The following is a 21,404-nucleotide window of genomic DNA, read 5'->3' as shown; positions in this document are numbered from 1 at the left end:
GTAATTTGTATATTTAAGGGTCTATAATTTAAAACAACAAATCTATTTAGATTGTGTGCTTCCAGACTAGAAAGCTGTAACTTGGCATTTTGTGTATGGGTTAATAACTGATTAACACATACTGTTTTGATGGAACAAATTAGCTTTCGTTATTATGTGTTGTTTCACAAGAATGACATTGGCATGAGAAATATCATGAAGCTGTGTCTGAACTAACTTTGTTTTTAAACCTTTCCAGGTAGCTTCCTAGCCCAAAACTTTGTGTCGTGAAATCTGAGACTTTGACCCAGATAATATGATAGGAACTTCCTGTGATTTGGGGCCATATCCTACTTAGATGAACGTGGGACTTCCAGATTTACTGAGAGCTTGTTACTGTGCGCCTGTTTCTTGCTCTTGCTCATTTGGCATAGGTGACCATGCCGTCTCTGCCTCACGAAGGGGGTAAGTGGATTAACCTGCCCATACTACAGGCTATGAGTGTGTTCAGAATACATGATATTAAAACTTTGAAAGTGTCACCATTCATCGTTTTTCTTTGCTGGGGGCAACATGAATGTTGTGGTCACATTGTTTTTATTTTAGTGACAGCCGTGTCTATTTCTCTTTATAGTTATTCCGGGATCCTCGCCCCTGGATCTGAGTACAGAGCTGCCTTATCAATGTACCATGAAAAGGAAAGTCAGAAAAAAGAAAAAGAAGGGCGTCATTACAGCGAATGTTGCTGGGACAAAGTTTGAAATTGGTGAGTGTCTCCAGAACCCAGCACTTCCCATGATGGACGGGCAAACCGCCTTGGCATAGGAAACGATGTAGAGTTGGGAGAGGTGATTATCTTTTATGTAATGGATTTCTAAATTACTTCTGTAAAACTGCTGACAGCTTGGAAGAATTCTCTCCTATGCAGTGGGGGATGATCTGCTTTGAAAAGGCACTAATGGATTTCTAAAGTTGCAGTTCAAACAAAGAAAAACGCATTCCATTAACTTAGCAGAAAGAAATGTGTAGGTCTCTACCCAACACTGGATTTTCCGGTAATGTTCGATGTTGTCAGCTATCTGAGCTTTGAAAGTCATAAGAAAGATTTATTCCTGTCTGATCTTATGAAGGTTTGTGAATACAGTGTGGATCTTTTTAACTATCCTTATGTAATCTGGAAGCATCTGGCCTTACTGGTGTTAGTACATGAAGATCCATGACTTAAGTAGCCAGCTGAGCGGCCGCCATCACTGCCTCTTCACCTGGTCTTATCATCAGGGTCTCGCCAGTTATGTCCGGGCTCAGAGGATGTGTCTCTGTTTCTCAGGAGTAGATTTGGTCTCATGCAGGCGTTCTGCCCCTGGCGCTGTTTTCCGCTGTTAGCTTATTAGAGGAATCCCGCAGGACAGGTGCCACTGCTCTCGCTCTCTGTATGCGTCCAGATGGCACAGGAGCAGCAGAGCCCCGAGAGAGGCCATCTCATGGCGGCACAGTGTGTGACAGTGGAAAATGGCACTTTCCTCTTGTGTGTGCACTTGATGACACAAGGTATCAGTATAACTCCAGACTACATTCTGCTGCCCTCACATAGATGGTTCCAGAACCTCTCTAGGTGTCCTTGTCATCCCAGGCATCGTTGCATATAAAGCTAGTTTTTTTCTCCAGCAAATAGCCGAGTTATCAGTTTTGCAGCTGGGCTAGTCAGCTAGACAGTCCTTACTATTTCCCATGTCACTTCTCGGATAAAGGAAGCATGAAAAGCGAGCACCGAAGCATCGCCATGCAAACACAGTCTTCTTTCAGGACTCAGAACTCACTGGAAGTCAGCTATCACCCCCACTGTACAGCTCATCTTCATTGTAAACTCAAGATCTGTTGAAAGACAAATGCCCGTATATTAACTGTAACATGCCAGTTAAGGAGGAGTAATATTTAGTCAAAAGTAAACCCCGAGAATAAATTTTTCAGTAGGATCTCAGGGTGTGGAGCGGCAGAGAGCCAGTCTCTAAATCCTTCCTGGAAATCTGGCTTCACTGTTCGTCCTCCGAGTAAACAGAGCTGACTCACTTTTGTGGTAATAGTAACTTGAACTGGAAAAGGTAAAAGGCGCACGAGAGATCCGATGGTCAAGAATATTTTTACCTTTCCAGTTTTATACCTAGTTCCAGGTCATGGAAAACCCACGAGAGCAAATGGCCCTGTGTAGAGTTACCTCAGCTCTCTGTGTGTTTTCCTGGTGTCGACATCATTTTCGAAACCCTCGGGTAAATCTGAAGGGACTATCACTAAGGGTGTTTTGGGCCATCTAATTCTGTTCCCAGCTGCTGTGGAGAATAATTTGGTCCTAGATAAAACAGCTGTCACTCATAAGGAGTTTATGCTGTAAGTAGTGGGTAGTCTGTGAATGGAATATTATGGATGTATGTACAGACGCCTCCACAACGATGTCTTTAAGGTTTAAACTCTCGTTCATTTTAACCATTCCCTTTCAGTTCGTTTAGTAATAGATGAAATGGGATTTATAAAGACTCCAGATGAAGATGAAACGAGTAACCTTATATGGTGTGATGCTGCTGTTCAGCAGGAGAAGATCACAGAACTGCAGAACTATCAGGTAGGGCGTAGTCTTCAGTTGTTCCTGTTTCAGTTCTGAGTTCCCTGGACACCCTGTCTTGTTGCCAGGCTGCATCGTGACCCTACATAGCCTGTAGCCAGCTTACTTCTTTAAAGGAGTGTTGAGAGGAAAGAATTCCCTCTAAGATGATGCTTTGTGTCATACCTTAGGATGAGTGACAGGGAATGATAGTGTCTGGATGGACAAAGACTGTATGGTATCGCCTACATGCCTTCTGGCTTTTATCTCTAGAGGGCAATACAGAGGTGTTTGGAAGAAATGAAAAGCAAATAGAAAAGCCTACAAGGAATCTGAGACAATTGACATTTGCTATTTACTTCCCTTCCTCCATCCTCCCCTCTCTCCCTCTTCTTCCTCCTTCCCCTCCTCCCCATTCCCTCCTCTTCTCTAATCCACTCTTTCTTCCCCTCCTTCCTGTCCCCTCCCCGTCCTCTGTACCCCAATCCCTTCTTTTTCCTTTCTCCCTTCCTCTTCTTATTTCCACATCCTATTCCCCTACCTCTCCTCCTCCTCCCCTCCTCTTATTCCCTCCTCCTCATTACTTTAGAATCAGAGAATGTGTGGTAGAACTGACAAGCAAATATTTTAAGTCCTATGTTATAAATGTCTGTATTTATGCATTGGATCCAAAAAGCAGTCTGGATGTTAAATTGCCATTTATCCAACACAGAACAATAAAACTTTATTATCTTTGTAAAATCTTTTCCAGATTTCTTCAAAATTTTACAGAATTATTCTCTGATCATCATTTTTATTTCACAGTAATTATTAGCTATTCAATTTAAAATCCTTTATATAATAATGTTTAATTTATTAGAACAAAATCCTCAAAGGATGTTTTTCACTGTTATAGTATAAAAGAACAGATTCATTGATTCAATAAATGTTAATATTTACCTTTTTATTTTTCAGAGGATCAACCATTTTCCAGGAATGGGGGAGATCTGTAGGAAGGATTTCTTAGCAAGAAATATGACCAAGTAATCTTCATTTTCTTGTACAGAGAAGGCCTGAACAAAGTTTATCCTGTGGTTGTGGTGGTATTATCTTGTATAAGGTTGTGTTCAGATGAGGTAGTCAGATGGGAGAGAGACACTCAGAGGCAGAGCAGTCCTAATGGGTCCCTGGTTCTATTTTTAACTTTGCACAGGACGTCACTGTGACTGAGATTTAGAGAAATGGCACAAACTCAAACAAACTGCTTTCAGTGGAGCTGGGCCCTAACTAGTTTTCAGAATCTCAAGAACTCTTTTCATTACAATTTGATAACACAGAAAAGTAAATTCTTGTTCAATTTTTAGTCAAACCTCAGGAGAAGTCATTTGTTGCATCATATGCTCTGTGTGTTTCTTAGCTACTAAATATCTAACATTTTCCAACCATGTATGTACATATGTGCATACACGCTCATAGACACACACACCCATACTCACTTAGGGTGATGCTGCATTCATCTCCAAAGTCGAGAATCAGAATAAATCTTTCATATGGAAATACTGGTAACAGGTAGTCATATGTTTTGTTGGACAAGACAGTGGAATTTTTATGCAGTTTATATTTCTGTTGACTAAACTTTCTTGGATTTTTTTGGCTTGAAAATGTTTAGTGGCAAACAGTATTTTTGAATAAAGGAGTATTCATAAAATTTAATATGGCATGTCTATTATTAAAGATTATCATTGATGTTATTCCTGTGAATATTTATAATCATACAACAATTTTTATATCTAGGTTATGCTGCAAAAACTGATAATTTTTAAGTACATGAGATAAGTAAGATATGTATTTGCATATGTTAAAAAAAGGTACCACATAGTACCTTTTAAAGTTCTAATTAAAGCCTTATCTCAGCCTAATTTCAGGTCATTGTCAAATATAATAAACACATGTAAAGGTGTTTCAATAAAATTACAACATTAGCATTAATTTTATTTAAAAAGTCAAACTATCAAACCAGTCAATATTATTCTTTTTTTTTCAATTGAGATTGCCTAGTTGTGGAATTAACATACTTTAAGCAAATGCAGTTGGAAATAATATCATTTCGTTGCCCATGGTGGTAATGGCATATCTGTGTACATCCATGTGAAAGGGAGTTAGCGAAGGGGGAGGGGAGGAGGAGGGAGGGGCAGATGAATGTGTGCCGTGTACATGTTTGTGTGTGCAGGTGCATGCTCCTGGAGACCACAGGAGGAAGTCGTGTGCCCTGCTCTCCCAATCTCTGCCTTGTTTTCTAGAGACTAGGTCTCTCACTGACCTGGAGCTAGGCTAGTGGATGGCTCTGGGGATGCTCCTGCCTCCACTTCCCTACAGAACTAAGGTTCTAAGGGCCTATGTGGCTGCACCTCACTGTTTACTTAGACTCCGGGGCTTTGAAGTCATGTCTGTATGCTTGCTCCGTGAGCAGTCCTACACTCTTACCTGCTGACCTATTGCCCCAGCTCAACATCACTTAAAAGTGAAATCTTGGGAAAGTCCTTGAGATGGGTTGATGCTGTTGGTGTCCGGTGGCTTTGCCAGTGGTTTGTGTTCTGCTCTTCTCCTCTCAGAGTTTAGTCTCTGCCTTTGTGCCTTCTGTCCACTGTGGTTCCATTTTAATGCTGGCTAAACTTATTTGCAGACTATTCTCATTTATAATAAAAGACCACATTTAGAAAAAGAAAAAAAATGTCTCTTTTGAAAGTATTATCTTCAGGGCTGGAGAGATGCCTCAGTTCTTAGGATTGATTACCAGCTGCTCTTCCAGAGGAGCTCTGGTTTGAGTCCCAACATCCACATGGCAGCTCATAACTGTAACTGCAGTTCCCGAGGATCTGATGCTCCATTCTGGCCTGTGCAGCACTGGGCACACACATGGTGCACAGGCAAAACGCAGGTGCAGGCCTAGGCGCGCTCTCTCTCTCTCTCTCTCTCTCTCTCTCTCTCTCTCTCTCTCTCTCTCTCACACACACACACACACACACACACACACACACACACATACACACACACACACTTAGTAAACAAAAAGTTAAAAAGAAAACATTACTTTTAATAATATATTTTTTAAAATCATTTTTCGTTTTTATTTTAATCGAGAATTGATAAGTATAAAATACTTAATATTTTTGGATCAATCAAAAATGAAACACTTTTTTTTTCCAGGCCTGGTATCACAAACTTGTAATCCTAGCAATTCAGAAAGGCAAGACAGGAGAATTGTGAGTTCAAGGCCTGCCTGGACAATGAATGAGCCCCCATTTTAAAGTAAAACCTGCAGCTCAGTAGTGGAACACTTCCTTAACGCATGGGAGGCATTGTGTTCTGTCTTCAGTACCTCTACTTCCCCTCAGAACGAACATCGTCATCACATTAGGGGTCACTATAGGCAAATTCTAGCAGATACAGCGCTATCGGGAGACGTCCTTGGCTGTACCATCACCTGAATGGATAGATCATTCACCTAAAACTTCTATGGAACAGACTTTCAGATGGTTTTATCAGAAAACTGGCTAACTTCTAAAGCATTGGCATAGAAGTCAGGAGCTGCTGTCTGTGGATGCCTTGGGGGACTGGAGCACCAAGAACCAGTGTCAGTATAAACGGTGTGCTTTCTGACCCTCCCTGAGGGTTAGTGACTGACCTTTCTCCTCCAGTCTGTTATCACTTTGTCTTGTATACAAAGACTATCTGTAAATTCACTGGAGGCAGAGGTCATGCTAATTCCCCTTGCTTCAGCAGTGCCTAGCATAGTATACAATCAAAAATATTCATTGTGTTAAAATATAAATCAATGTGTAACAAACAGGGCAGAGATTCTTACCTCTTTATTTTGTTGATAGTCTCAAGTTTGGGCTATTTAGTATATAGACATTTTCTGAGTAGAACAATAAACAAAAGAATAAATGAAAGAACAAAGAAATTTAAGTCTTCATAGTATAATTGCTACAAAAATAAGATTTACTAATGTTGAATAGAATTTATATTTTCTCTTGCATCTGATTTACAGAATGATCAAGTCTCGGCCTCTGGATTATACTTTTGTTCCTCGAACGTGGATTTTCCCTTCTGAATATACTCAATTCCAGAACTATGTGAAAGAACTGAAGAAAAAAAGGAAGCAGAAAACTTTTATAGTAAAACCAGCTAATGGTGCAATGGGTCATGGGTAGGTTAGTTTTTTTCCTCTGGAAAGTATAATCATTGAAAAATGAGAGAGAAGATGTGCTCACAGTTACTCATGGTTGAATACCTTATTAGAAAAGCAATAAGTTTCTAACTGTCATGTTTTTATGACTGACTCTCCTGACAGATTCAGTAATCCAATTAAAAATACACCAGAGTTGTAAGCCATCAGAGAAAGAATAACTTACAGGGAAAATTTATTTTATTTCTTCGTAAACACAATGCATGCTTATAATAATTCCAGAAATCTTGGGTAATAAGATAAATTGCTACAGAAAAGCTAAATTAGCTTGGAGAACAAAATAGAGTTGTCTTGTTATAATGAGAATGCTTGAAGCAAAATGTATGTATTCTCTGCTTTATAAATGTTTTCCTCTCGTAGCCTTGGTAACTAGATTGAGGTTGCACAGGATGCATTTTAAGCTAGCACACCAAAGACCTAGACAATTTTTCCAGGAATAGAATGCACAGCATAACATTTTTTTATCCCCTTTGCTTATGTTTAGTTTTCTGTAGTACACTTTTTTTTTTAAATAGGAAGTTGGCTGAGGTCGATTTTTTGCAAAATGTGAGTCATTTGCACCTTTTTTTTTAAAAAAAAAATTCAAATGCTATATTGCAAAAGATCCTTGGACATTTTAGCTTCCCAGTTAAACTGTTTTTTAAAAGCCATTTAACTTTTGAGCATGATGCACTGAACCAATCATATAATATGTTCAGAATGCTTGGTAATGTACAAATTAAGAAGTGTGTTACTGGGGAATTTGTGTCCATTGATTATTGGCATGTTGGCTCCCTCTTATCCATTAATGGAAAGGAAAATGGAGGAGGGATGCTGATTGGTATGAGTTCTTCAATGTTTGTGATGAAAGTAATAAATGTTTATTAATACTAGTAAAGTGTATTTCACAGCAATGCAGAAACGGTGGGAAAACATTGAAGAAAGGGTGTTCTCTATAGCGTGGAATTCTGTGCTGTAATAGTGGATGGGTACAGGGACTTATGTTGCCTGTCACCTAGATCCACTTCCTTGCTACTCTGCTGGTGTCCTGTCACTGAAGGTGAATGACTGAAGACTGGAGCCACCCTAGCTCAGCCATTTCTCCCTTCATTTTGATCACTATTCGCTTATCATATAGTATCACAATTTTTATATTGAGATGTTTGCTTATCATCCAGTGCCACATCTTGTCTCTTGTCTGTCATGGCGATGCTTTGATTAGGTGGATGTAAGGGTAACCAGTTCAGAATACTGCTTGCTTTCACGTTCAACCTTTTGTATCTTTAATTCAAAAAGAGGTCTTTTTTAGATGACATTGTAGTTAGATTATATTTTTAAACCTGTTTCTCAAGCCCATCTTTTCAAGTCAATCGATTGACTTTTAATTTGCTTACCCAGAGACTGTTTTCCTCTGTCATTTTGCTGTTTGCTATATCTATACCATGCTTGCTATATTTCACGCACTTTACATTTTTTTTATTACTTTTCTCTCTTCTATGTGAATAGTAATTTTCTTGCATATGCTTGAAATTATTTAGTCATTTCTTTATCAAAGCAAACTAATTCCTCTAGAGAGCTCAAGGCAGATCGAAGTAAACAGTGACAGCCATCAGGTCCAGTTGGCCTACCCTAGAACTCACCTCGGGGCTGGGGACTGGGTTGCTGTTTAAACCACACTGAACTGGGTGATATAACTGAATCAGTTAAAATGCCAAAAACTCCATTAAACAGAATTTGGCTGCTGTTTTCTTCCCTTTCTCCCCCACTTTTTTCTTCCTCCCTCTTTGGTAAAATATCTCCTGGGTGTTTCAAGCTTTTGTTTAACTTTTGTGCCTCCACAGAACTGATTCTGACAGCAGCCCACTCATTGGTCTTGTGGAGGGACAGGGTTTTGGAATTTCTGTAACACTGTTCTCTTCCTAAATACATTGATGACATTGATTTTCCTGGCATCTCAACCTCCATATCAAATTATTTCTATTTGTTTTCTTTAAACTTAGGATTTCATTGATAAGAAATGGGGATAAAATTCCATCTCAGGATCATTTGATAGTTCAAGAATACATTGAAAAGCCTTTCCTAATGGAAGGCTACAAGTTTGATTTACGGATTTATATTTTGGTTACATCCTGTGATCCATTAAAGATATTTCTCTACCATGATGGGCTTGTGCGAATGGGGACAGAGAAGTACATCCCACCAAATGAGTCCAACTTGGTAAGTGATGACAGAGAACTTAGTTATCGCTCATTTGTTCAATGTCTGCCTTTAAATCATCTGTGATGTGTAAGAACTGTGTGAATCGAAGTTCCTTCTCTAAGGAGCTTACGAAAGAATCGTCTGCATGAGTAAGACTGCTTCTCACTTACAGACAGCTTTGTGAAAACCAGACAATCTGATTAGTTAATTAGGATAAGATACTTTCTCTGGGTTGGTTTCTGAGCTTCTGTCTCAATGCCATGACCTCTCTAGAAACTGCTATACTAGAAATAAAATCAATGTGGTGTGGGAACTATAGAAAAGTGCAGGGATCATGAGGTTCAGTTTCTCAAGGGAGAGCTGATATATGATGAAGCTTTGTTTACAAGGTACAGTATGAACATGTAAATGTGGAAGAATGTATGTGGATAAAATCAAACCTTGTCAGTGGTTAGGGTTATTTTCTAGTGGTAAAGGGAGGTAGGTTCTAAATTTGCATTGATCACAAATGAAGTCAAGGAAAAAATGAACAGTTTCTATATGTATTGAGAGGTCTATTAAATGAACCATTTTGTAAGTATTTTTCACTAAAACTTCAGTAAAATTTTAATAAAAATTTCTTAAGTATTTCTTAACCATTTTGTTAGTATTTTTGCTATAGATATTTGCATTGGTATGGATTTTGGTTTATTGATACAAATTTAAGGTCAATTTTATTATATGTGTATTTCTGCTCTTGATTAAGGTGTTGTGTTTGTGTAACTCATTTTAAAATGTAGTATATAATTAAGAAATATAGGTTAATAGAGAATCATCTAGAGTAGTCAAACTTGTAGTCATGTTAGTTAGATTTTCTAGATATATAGAGATATATTTCAGTTAGGTGTTCTTCAAATCTTTCAGTGACCTTCAGAATATGGCATTTAAAATGTTTTAATAACTTAGAACTTTTCATGACTTTCCTGTCTCCAGCAGCAGCTCCATGGTTTTCCCCACCTAGCTCTGTTCTGTGTATGCTTCTAATAATGTCAGAATCACCTGGGTCTATGATAGCCAGTGTGCATACTCATGTGGGGTTCCCCTCTGTGTGCTGTGATTACCACTAATGAATAAAGAAACTGCTTTGGGCCTATAGTAGGACATAACTTAGCTAGGAGGGGAAAACTAAACTGAATGCTTGGAGAAAGGAGGCAGAGTCAGAGAGAAGCCATGGAGCTGCTGCCAGAAACAGACTTGCTGAAACTTTGCTGGTAGGCCATGACAGAAGTAGGTGGGGAAAACTAAATTGAGTGCTGGGGAAAAGGGCAGAGTCTGGAGAAGCCATGGAGCCTCCGCCAGAGACAAACACGCTGAAACTTTGCTGGTAGGCCATGACCTCGTGGTGATACACAGATTGCTAGAAATGGATTAAGTTAAGATACAAGAGTTAGCCAATAAGAAGCTAGAGCTAATGGGCCAAGAAATAATTTAAATAATACAATTTCTGTGTGATTATTTTGGGTCTATGCTGATGGGTGGCCAGGAAACAAGCGGCCCTTCCTTGCAACAATTTTTCACTAAAAGTTCAATAAAATTCCAATAAAAATTTCTTTTGTTTAGCAGCTAATATTCATGAAAGTTGTAACTATAATTTACTTTGAAGATAATAAACTGTAATTTATTGTTTACCCATATTAAATTGTAATTTATCACTCAGAAAATTTAGTTAACTTCTAACTTTATGTTGTGAATGTACTGGCTATAAGAAAAGTCACATTTAGTTATTGTTTTTCATCTTTCCAAAGGCCCAATTCCTTCAGCATTTGTACATGCTTCTAGTAAGACTAGTCATTTCAAAATGAAATAGTGGCTGACCTTCAAAGTTGCTTCCACTAGTAAACTAAAATTTTCACAAGCCTGGCAAGGAAAAAAAGGAGGAAACTATAAAAATATTAGGAAAAGATATTAAAATAAAGTGATGTTTTATTTATGGTCATAAAGTTTATTCTGAGCTTCCCCCGAGTCATGTTTGAAGTGTACTGCATTCCCTAGAATTGTGCTATTTTTGAAGAAACATTAATATAAGCATTACATAAATGCAGTATGTGACTTCATCGAAGCAACAGTTCAGTGGTGAGGTAGAAGATAAAGTAAGCATTTAGAATACCTGATGGAAAGTCTGAGTGCGGGACTCCCATCTAAGGGAGCTATGGCCATGCTTAGGGGTTCAACTTTGCAGATGGAGTCTAAGGTCAGAGAAGACTGAGGAACGAGCTTGCCTGGCTCAGTGTTGGGTAGCACCTCACAAAAGAGAGGACTAGGGAAAGGAATATGAAAACTGTGTAGGAAGCAGACACGTTCAGTTTGGCCAAAGCACAGACCAGAAGGAAGGATGTGTCTCTTCTGAGATGAATGCAGAGGGTCTCAGAAACAGGATTCTCCAGACGTTGTAAAGGACTTTCTAGGACTTGGGGATTCAGCTCAAGATGACACACTGAAAAGGACAGTGGAATTTGGGGTTTTAAGAAGCCCATCTGGCCTGCAGTGTGGGGATTAGATGGGAATATGTCATATAGGGGGCAATAAAGGAGACTTGAAGTGTGGGAAGCCAGACACCATTTCTGCCTAGCCATGTGAGACGAGAGGAGACTCTGAGATCAAGGCCAGGCTGGGAATCTGAGCGCGGATTTGAGATACATTTAAGGTAACACAGCATAGCTATGGCAGGGTCATGAGCTGGGTATGTGAAGTAAGGGAAGTCAGAGGAAACTCAGCGTGTGTGGCCTGGACACAGGGAGAATGAGCTGTACTCCCATGGCAGTGGAGTTCAGGAGCTGTTGAAGGTTTTGTGGAAATTAACATATTTGGCCTTGACTTTCAATTGTTCCACAGGAACAATTCATAGAAGAACCGTTTGAGATGTGGGCTTGACTTGGGACATGTCAGCTTGTAGATTATAAGTTAAACAACTGGAATGGGTAAGGGTGGGTCATATTTGTGTAAGGAAGATAGTATCTACTGCTGATATTAGACAGGACAGGGCTTGGGGATTCTATTCTGAAATACTACCTTGTGCATATGTAGTAAGCTCATTGGGCTAGAAGATCCTAATGAAAGCTGGGGAGAAGAGAGGTGCAACCTCTGTGCCTCATTTGATAGCTGCTTTTGAATATGTAAGTTCCTGCCTTCGGTTTCTACATATATAGAAAAAGGTAAGCTCTTCTTGCCAGTATCCATTTTTCTTCTCTATGATTTCATTACTCTGGTGGTTGTGTGTAGGGAGAAACCTCAAAATCCATGCGAACTGATTGTATATTATGTAAAAGCTTATTTGTAAAGATGAACTAAAAGTCCAAACAGTTTCATTAGTGGTTTTGGGATGGCATACTGTTGCACAGTTCTTTCTACTCCATTTTCTAATGTTTAGAACAATGAGTGTTCATTTTAATAGCTCCTGTACTTCCATAGGAAATTGTAATGTAGACTTAATTGCAGTTATTAATGAATTTATGAGCATCATTCCATGCAATTTGGTTCATGACTATAAAAGAGATTATGACAGGTAATTTCAGATGTTGAAAAATCCATTTTTTGTTTTGTTTTTGTTTTGCTGTTTTGAGACAGGGTCTCAATCTAGTCTTGGCTGGCCTAGACTCACTGTGTAGCCAGGGATGAACTTTAGCTCCTGATTCTTCTGTCGTCAGGAGAATCTTCAAAATACTAGAATTAGAGGCACATGCCAACATACCCATCTCCTGTAGTGATGAGTCCATTCCTGAAAAGTTTCATATTTGCTGATTTACTTGATTAAGCCAATGTGATGACATACAGTGTTGAGTAGCCACACTATTAAATACCTGGAGGCTTTTCTGGCCTCCTTTCTGCACTTTTTTCTGTAGATAAATATTGCATCATGAATGAGAAGACATCTTCAGTAGTGATAGGCACACAGATTAACAAACAAGTAGTTGTCTCTGCTTATTTGCCTCAAAGATTTTTTTTAATATACAGATCTCTGGGATTGTAGTAAAAATAAAAAACCATAAGGGTATAGTTAGTTATCAAAAATCAAAATAATGGTCATATGGGTAGAATATATAAACAAATATCTAGATATAAAATACAATATTTCTATTCAAAACTGTCTTGGAGAGTAGAATTAGGAAAAGGGTGGGAATTAAAGATAGACTTTATTAATGTTTATGCTAATTTGATGAGGAAACATTAGATATTTACTGAGGGTTAAGAGTAGTTTTGAATTTTGGATTCTTTTCAAGTTAACTTAAAGAAAATAGTGTCAGCAAACCAAAGAGCTGGGTGTGGTGGCTCCCTCATGAACCCGAGGCAAGAGGATTATTACGAGTTTCAGGCCAGAGTGGACTACGCAGTGGGTTCCAGGTTGTCTGGTGAGACCCTGTTACAAGCACACACCCCCATCTAAAACAACAAAATAACACAGAAAGACTAAAACACAAACCCAAGCGAAGCCAGATGGGTGTCACAGCTGTCATCTGTCCAGCGACATGGGATACACCACCTGCTGATCCCAGGTACACTGTCTGCAGGGAGGGCAGGTGCAGTCGGTATGGGGTGTGGGGACGGGTGTGTTGGTACCCTTCTTACTGATGCTTTCAGTATTCAATTGTTCTCTTTAGAGATGGAGAATGTTTCTTAAAGTAGTCTTTTCTCAAATAGATTTGAAAGATCAATGTTAAGGGTCAAGCATTGAAAATAAAAGGGGTAATGAAGGCAGACTTTTGGAGTGTTCTATTTAGCCAAGTCTAACTTCACTTTTTAATTTTTGCCTATATTGTCATTCATTTGGGACTTTAATTGTAAATATCATAATAATTAGGAAAGTCACTCTGCAGTACGGATACTCACAGTCCTCTCAAGGGAAAAGTAGCATTTCACTGGGAAATATTTAAGCACCAGAATCAGTGGGTATAGTTTAAAGGTTTATGATTTTAATTAGCTTACATTAATCATACATAATAATGGGCTTCATTATAATATTTTCATACATATATGATGCATTTCGATCATATTTCCTCCATTATTACCCTCTCTTGTCCTCTCCCTACTCTTTGATACCTTCTCTCTTTCTAAGAAGCCTCTTTTATACTTACGTGTCTTTTTATGTTTTAGTTTCATTGGCTTCCTTACAGGGGGAGGGCTTATTTACAATTTATAAGAGCATAGGCATTCCAACAGTGTCTGTTCTACTGAAGAAAAATGTCTATCTCTCCTCCAGCAACCATTTACTTCCTATAGGTCACTCAGTGAGGCTGGTGGGACCTCTATGATTGGACACTGACTGTTCTAATCTTCTGTATGTCTCGTGCAAATAATCACAGCTTTGTGAATCCATGGGTATAGTCGCCATGCCATTTCCAGAAGATAACACTGATCAACACTCTACCCTTCCTTTCAGCTCTGACATTCTTCCTTTTTCCTTTTTTTTGTGATGTTCACTAAGCTTTGGAGGGGGTGATATAGATGTTCTGTATATAGTTGAGCACCCAACTGTCATGTATGCTCATCACTTTGACCAGTTATGAATCTCTGTAGGTGCCAAGCCCACTGCATGAAGAAGCTTCTCTGACCAAAACTGCAGCAGCACTAACCCACATACATATGCATCCTTAATTTGAAGGCAATTTGGCAGGCACATCATATCCATTTAAGCAAAACAGCAGCAATAATCTTCTCATTATGATCTACTATCTCTCCAGTCATGGGTATTTGACCAGGTTTACGGTACCAGATATGGATTCCCTGCTGTGGAGTGGACCTTGAGTCCAGTCAGAATGTGGTTACCGATTACTGACTTATCACTTCAGAGACAGTAAGCACATCCTGCCTGCTTGGTCATCAGCAAGACTGTTGATGACTTTTCTAACCTCACAGCACAGCGCACTTCAACACCATGGAAACAAGCCAGCATGTGGGGGGGGGGTCAACTCAGTTCTAGCTTAATCTTTGTGTATCCTGTGAACAGATAATGCAGCATCTTCAGCAGCAGTGTTTGGCTCTGGTGGGCATTCAGCAGCAGCGGCTATTGCCTGTATTGATTTTGGGGTCACTGGACCCTCACTGACCAGCATTTTGCAAGGTGGTAGCTCATCCTCAGATCAAAATCCTTTTTTCAACCACTGGCATCTAGGAGCAGCCTAACCCACATATGCTGGTTATCTCCAAGTTTAAGAACTAGTCTTTGAGGTTCTCTTCCCCATCAGACCACTTTACTGTGGCTCTCCTAGGTGGTAACCCTTTGTTCTTCCTCCTTCCAGACCCAGCTGTACATGCATCTGACCAACTACTCCGTAAACAAACACAACGAGCGGTTTGAACGCAATGAAACCGAAGACAAAGGCAGCAAACGTTCAATCAAGTGGTTTACAGAATTCCTACAAGCCAATCAGCACGATGTTTCTAAGTTCTGGAATGATATTTCAGTAAGGTTATTCTGTTCTGTAACTGTTACATTCTATAACTGTACTGTCTTTCATCAGCATGAGATTGAAGTAGCATCCAACCTTTTACTAAAGAACATAGTAGAGGAGGTTGAGCAGATGAGTTTTTGTTTGTTTTTTAAGGAAGTTGATTCTGTGGCAGACCTTAGCAAGTAAGAACCTCATTTCTAGGGATAGGTATTCTATCTGGGGACAATAGCATAATCAAGGGCATGGAGATATGAGATAGGGAGAGAAGTACAGGGTTTCACAGATGGTCTGTAGGAGGTTTGCATGAGGTTCCCACTGAAATGCATGCACACACACACACACATTTGTGCACACACATGTGTAACACAGCATATGTGTGTAATCAGAGGACACTTGTGAGAGTTGATTTTCCCTTTGTATAAGTTTGAGGATCAAGCTAGGATCATCAGGTTTGGTGATAAAGCACCCTCGTGTGCTGAGCCATCTTGACAGCCTCATTCAGTTCTTAACAGAGGAGAATAATATGATGGATATAGTCAAATGTATGTATCTGAAAGACACATCAAACAGGCATAGACTGGATTAAAGCCGACATTAAGAATAACCAGAGAGGACACTTGGGAACTCTTGTAAGAAGTTGAGGTGAAAGGGTGGCTTATCGTGAACCACAGTGAGAGGGGCAAGGAGGTAGACACTGGGGCTGATGATTGTCTACAATGCCGAAGAGGGTCAAGGATCTCTGTTTTCAGAAAGAGTGGAAGGGAAAAGGGATGTGATGTCTGAAATAGAATAGGAAGAAGTTTTTTAATGTATTGAATTTGTTTTGAAGATGAAGGAAAGGAATTTTGCTTATTTATATATCCATCATTCCCTCCTTCCCTCCCTCCCTCAATTCATCCACCCATCTATCCCCTTATTAATTCAAATACTCCAAGCCCTTAGATCACTGTCTCTGTGGTACCAAGAAAATATTATACACTTCTGGCATTCTGTTTCTTTCTTCATTGTATTTTTCTCTTCTCTACCAGTATGCTAACTTCCATATGAGTTTGGGTCTTTGAGAGAGTTCCTGCGAAAATGCATACCCTACTGGGCTGCCTTAGTGAGCTGTACGAGTGAAGGGCCAGCCAGAGAGCAATGGTCCCAACCTCCTACCCAGACACTGGCTTTAGACAATACTTCTCACATCCCACTGGGTTAGGAGAAAGTGCTCAAACAAGGCAAAGGGGGTGTGGTATGGAAATTAACTTTTATGTTAGATCCTGAAGTATACTTTCTAGATGTGAGTCCGAAATACTCTTTTAATCAGTGACACATTTCATGATCTTGTCTACAAATGCAATATTTAGTCTGCTAGCTAGAATGCATATAGTGATTATAAATAACCCATTAAATGAGAATATTATTAAATGTTCCAAATTCATTATTATAAACATTAAAGTGTCTGTGTGTATGAAGTTATTTGAACTGATTTATGTTTCTGGGGAGCAGCAGTGAGGTTAGTACCCCTCTCCCCATTTCTCTTCCATGTAATATTGCTTCCACACAGTGAGAAGCCATGAGAGTGAGTCCTGAGAAATGATAGACCAGCAATAGAACAGTAGTTAAGTAGTTAACAATAGTGAAGGTTTATGCTATTCTAGGCACTGTGCTGAAATTTGTGCCTGGGCTCTCAGCCTATCCCTTGGTGATTTACATTCAGGGAAAACAAGACACAGTTCAAGCAGAATGCTTGCCTTGCCTTGATAACAAACAGAAAAGTCAGGCATAAGCCCAGAATTCTGACCAAGGAGTCAAGGTCTTAACCATCTTTCTGGTTATCTATTTTCCGACAGTAGGAGTTAGGAAATCAATGTATGCAAAGGCCTAGCTTTCCCGTATTCCACTGTGGGTTTCCTCATGGGAAAATCTGATAGAGTTCCAAAAAGTTACTTTTATTTTATGTGTATGAATATTTTGCCTGTGTGTATGTGTGTACTGTGTGCCAGATGTCTGTGAAGGTCAGAAGAGGGCATGGGATCCCCTAGACCTGGAGTTAAATGGCTGTGAGCTGCCTTGTGGGTGCTGGGAGCTGAACTCAGTTCCTATGCAACAAGTTCTCTTAACCACTGAGGCAAATCTTTAGTCGTGGTCACCAAGATGTACTCCTTTCTCAGAGGAACCTTCACAGGGTACAAACCAGCACCACGAAATAAAGCATCATGAGCTCTTTCTTCCCAGCCCCTGTTTAAGCGGAGGTTCCACCATGCTGTTTGGAAAATGCTGCATCTCTCCCTAGAATTTTCCTTCTCTGTCATTCTTTCTTCTTCTGTAAAGAGCTAGCCTTTGCTCCTTATTTTTTTTAAATCTTACTTATTGTTTACAAATGTCTTTGAATATCTCCAATGCCAGGCACTATTATGGGTGCTGGGATGGTGCAAAAAACAAGAAGGGCAAGGGTCTTGTTCACATAGCAAGGGAAACGTGTCACTTGGCTGCATGTTGTAGACAATAGATTGCCTTTTCAAGTTTGGTTGCTTTTCAAGCATGATGGTTGCTACCCTGTCTGAATATTAATGACTAGGCATAGGAATCAAAGGGAGGATGCACAGGAAGATGGGAAAAAGTGTTGCCCACTAGAGAAATTCAAAGAGAGTGTGGCCAGAACGACAAGTGGGGAAGGGCAGAGCCGGAGGAAGTGAGGTAGAGCAGCTCGGACAAAGAGCATCAGTGAATCCACGTAGGATGCTACTTTGTCCCCAGGCCTTTTCTTGGGAAAATACATTCAAATAAGGCACTTTTATATCTCTCATCACAACCTCGATAGGAGTTGGTGGTAAAGACGCTGATCGTAGCAGAACCTCATGTCCTGCATGCGTATCGGATGTGCAGACCTGGTCAGCCCCCGGGAAGTCAAAGCGTCTGCTTCGAAGTCCTAGGGTTTGACATCTTGTTGGACAGAAAGTTAAAGCCATGGCTTCTGGAGGTAAGATATTCTCTAAGAAGTTAAAATTTAAAAAGGAGCCAGCACTATTCTTATCATGTGTTTAGAAACTGAATTTCAAATGTGTACTTGGCACAGGCGTCCCCAGTTCACTGGCTGGAATGAGGCCCGCTTGGAGTATGTGGGAGGAACTGAATGAAAACTCTGGGACCAGAACACTTCCCAGGATGAATCAATATGATTTCATATCGCTTCCTCTCATTAGCATCGAGTGAACTGAGGTGTGAGCTGCCTCTGAGCCGCCGGCTGGTTACATGTGTGTTTTCTCAACCTGGTGGCATCCACCTACCACTTCATCAACTCTGGATATTATATCTCCCCTGGGTGGGCACTGCCTCTGCACCCTATCTTTAGTATAACTTTCAGCACTCCATAGGGAGAGGGGCTCACTACTGGCTCGGTGCCCAGTGCTCAACACTGCGACAAACATAAATCCTCCCTTATGGCCATTTGATATTCCCAAAAACAATATTGTTGGATTTGCTGCCTGTCCCCTCTAGTTACTATTATTTTTAGTGTAAAATGTCACCTAACATATGGAACAATGTAAAGAACACAAAAGTGACCTCTGTTTAAGATGCTGTCGTATTGTGCAATCACATTTATATTTGTGCTACTCACAAGGCACCTTTAGAACCCTTGTCCAGTGCTCATCCATCCAGATGTTCTCTCTAGGACCCTGATCTGGAGTCACAGAAAGCACCTGCTTCCCCAGGGCTTCTCATATACTTGTCTGAACTGTGTTTCCAGAATGAATTATATTTTAAATAACACGCTACCACAGAAGCTGGAATCAACCACTATCTTTTATTTCAGAGGGGTGTAGGTTAGTGATTTAGATGTCAGAAGTTACATCGTCGTCTCCAGGTTTTTGTAAGCAAACCTGAATATGTGCTATGTGAGACCTCGATTCAAAACGTTTTGAAGGAAAGCACACTTTTCTAACTTGAGTGAGGGAGAGAGGGAGAGCAAGAGAAGAGCAATCATACATCCTGGACAAATAACGTGTATTAGAGATCCAGGAAAAGTCATTTTTCTGCTAGCTGGAATTTGAGTCCAGCTTTGTTCCTAGAAATGGACTTGGCAGAGTTATTTTCTCTGCTTCTGCCATCCTTGGGTGGAGAAGTTCTTGACTGTGTACCACAGATCCTCCGTCTTAGTAAGGCCTGGAGTCCTGGAGATTGGACCCTTGGACCTTGTAGTGTTTTCCTCTTGTTGCTGTGTTTTCCTCTGTTCTGTACTGGGCATTCACCCCTGATGGGTGGAGACGTGAACTGTGCTCATGTTGCATGGGGATGAAATGAGGGAACTGCTGGGAGTAAGAGCTTTATGTAAAATGTGAATTAACCTTTGCAAAAAGCGTTTGTTTAGAGGAGCTTTCCATCAGGCTGCTAAATCAGAACTGCCTGAATAGTTGGATTCTGTACACTTTTTAAAAGGGTTCACTGTAAACACATTTTTTTTGTTCTTTGTCTTCTTTATTGTTTCTGACTTACTCAGCTCAGAATCATTAATAAAAAGAAAGCTCCGCAGTGTTGCTCTCTGTGGATAGTGAACAGTGCATGTTCAGATTGTTCCATGTCCTATTTTGAGAGCATGCTCTGCGTTTTGCTGCCAGCTGGTAACACTGCAGATTTCATGCGCGGTGTTAAATCCTTCTGGCGCCACCACGTGGAATAAAGTGGAGGGTGCCTCTGAGGATGAGAAAGTCTAGCGGCTTAAAATCCAGGCAGTGGTTGGCAGTGGCAAACCTGAAGGAATTGCCAAGCCTTAAGAAGATTCTCAGGAGGGAAAATTGAGCTCAGTCTGTGCCTATGGTTAGGAATGTCTTCCAAGCGGTTGAATCAATGCCTTCTGAGGTGAAAGTTAATGAGTCACTGTTGAGCCAAGTAGAGGAAACCAAATTTATATTTTAGGAAGCAATAGAACTCAGCAGGAAGCCCTTAGGTGGTGAAAGGCGGGAATTGACTGTATGTTCCTGTATGCTAAGCAGACACATATGTATGTTCCTGTATGCTAAGCAGACATGTATGTGCATCTGTCACTATGTCAGAAATATATCTACTATGGGTCTTCCCAGCACTCAAGATAACTTACTTTTTTTTAAGGTTCAGTGATATGGATCGGTAGGTTGGAGTGGCCAGGTAATGCTGGCAGCAAACCCTAAGCCACTAGGGCAGTGGTTCTCAACCTTCTTAATGTTGTGACCTTTTAATACAGTTCTTCATGTTGTGGTGACCCCCACCACCACAAAATTATTTTGTTGCTACTTTATAACTGTAATTTTGCTACTGTTATAGATCTCATCTGTGTTTTCTAATGGTCTTAGGTGACCCTGGTGAAAGGGTCGTTTGGCTCCAAAGGGGTCGTGATGCACTGGTTAAGAAACCGCCACTGTAGATGGAGGAGGTGGTGCTTGGAGATGTTTTTCTGCAGATCTTTGCCATGGGGTGATAGAAAACCAGGCGTGGCAGTGATGATTGGAGCATCTCCCACGTAGAGCTCCGAGACTGATAGCTGGAAATCATCATCAGTTAGCAAACATGACTGAGTCACGCATTGACCTCCCGACATTCAACCAAACTCATTGTTTTCTCCGTAAATTTCAGATTAATCGAGCCCCAAGCTTTGGAACTGATCAGAAAATAGATTATGATGTGAAAAGGGGAGTTCTGCTAAATGCGCTGAAGCTACTGAACATCAGGTAAGCCTTTTCCACATTTGCTGGGGTCCCCCAAACAAGAGGTGAGCCTTTCCCAACTCACTGGCGCCCCCTACCTTTGGCACTGATAAAGCATTTGCACTTGAAACTGGCTTTGCCTCGTGAATCTTTATATTTTTGTGTTTAACATTTAAACCTTCTTCATTCCATTCTGCAAATTCACATTATTAAAAAACAAACACAAAACCTTTCCATTTCCCTTTTCCCGCTGGCGTCGTTCCCCCATATGGCGCTATGCACCCGCCGCAGCTCCTGTTCATCACAGAAGTTTCTGTGGCGTACACGGTTGGATTGCT

General features: G+C 40.3%; 1 protein-coding gene across 2 annotated transcripts in view; it reads left to right on the top strand.

Annotated features, from left to right (window-relative positions):
- Ttll7 (tubulin tyrosine ligase like 7) overlaps positions 1 to 21,404 on the top strand; it is a 114,935-nt gene that overhangs the window by 35,702 nt on the left and 57,829 nt on the right. The window contains exons 2-10 of one of the 2 annotated variants that reach the window (XM_075981114.1): positions 239 to 444; positions 614 to 745; positions 2,472 to 2,593; positions 3,527 to 3,594; positions 6,603 to 6,761; positions 8,780 to 8,996; positions 15,251 to 15,415; positions 18,210 to 18,368; positions 20,996 to 21,090. In XM_075981114.1, coding sequence (XP_075837229.1) covers positions 420 to 444; positions 614 to 745; positions 2,472 to 2,593; positions 3,527 to 3,594; positions 6,603 to 6,761; positions 8,780 to 8,996; positions 15,251 to 15,415; positions 18,210 to 18,368; positions 20,996 to 21,090 — 1,142 coding nt within the window. In that variant the 5' untranslated portion in view covers positions 239 to 419. The remainder of the gene's footprint in view (positions 1 to 238; positions 445 to 613; positions 746 to 2,471; positions 2,594 to 3,526; positions 3,595 to 6,602; positions 6,762 to 8,779; positions 8,997 to 15,250; positions 15,416 to 18,209; positions 18,369 to 20,995; positions 21,091 to 21,404) is intronic. The other variant, XM_075981115.1, reaches the window with a different exon arrangement.

This window comes from Microtus pennsylvanicus, chromosome 7, assembly GCF_037038515.1.
Source record: "Microtus pennsylvanicus isolate mMicPen1 chromosome 7, mMicPen1.hap1, whole genome shotgun sequence".
In the NCBI taxonomy this organism is placed as follows: Eukaryota; Metazoa; Chordata; class Mammalia; order Rodentia; family Cricetidae; genus Microtus; species Microtus pennsylvanicus.
This window is presented reverse-complemented; position numbering and strand designations above follow the sequence as displayed.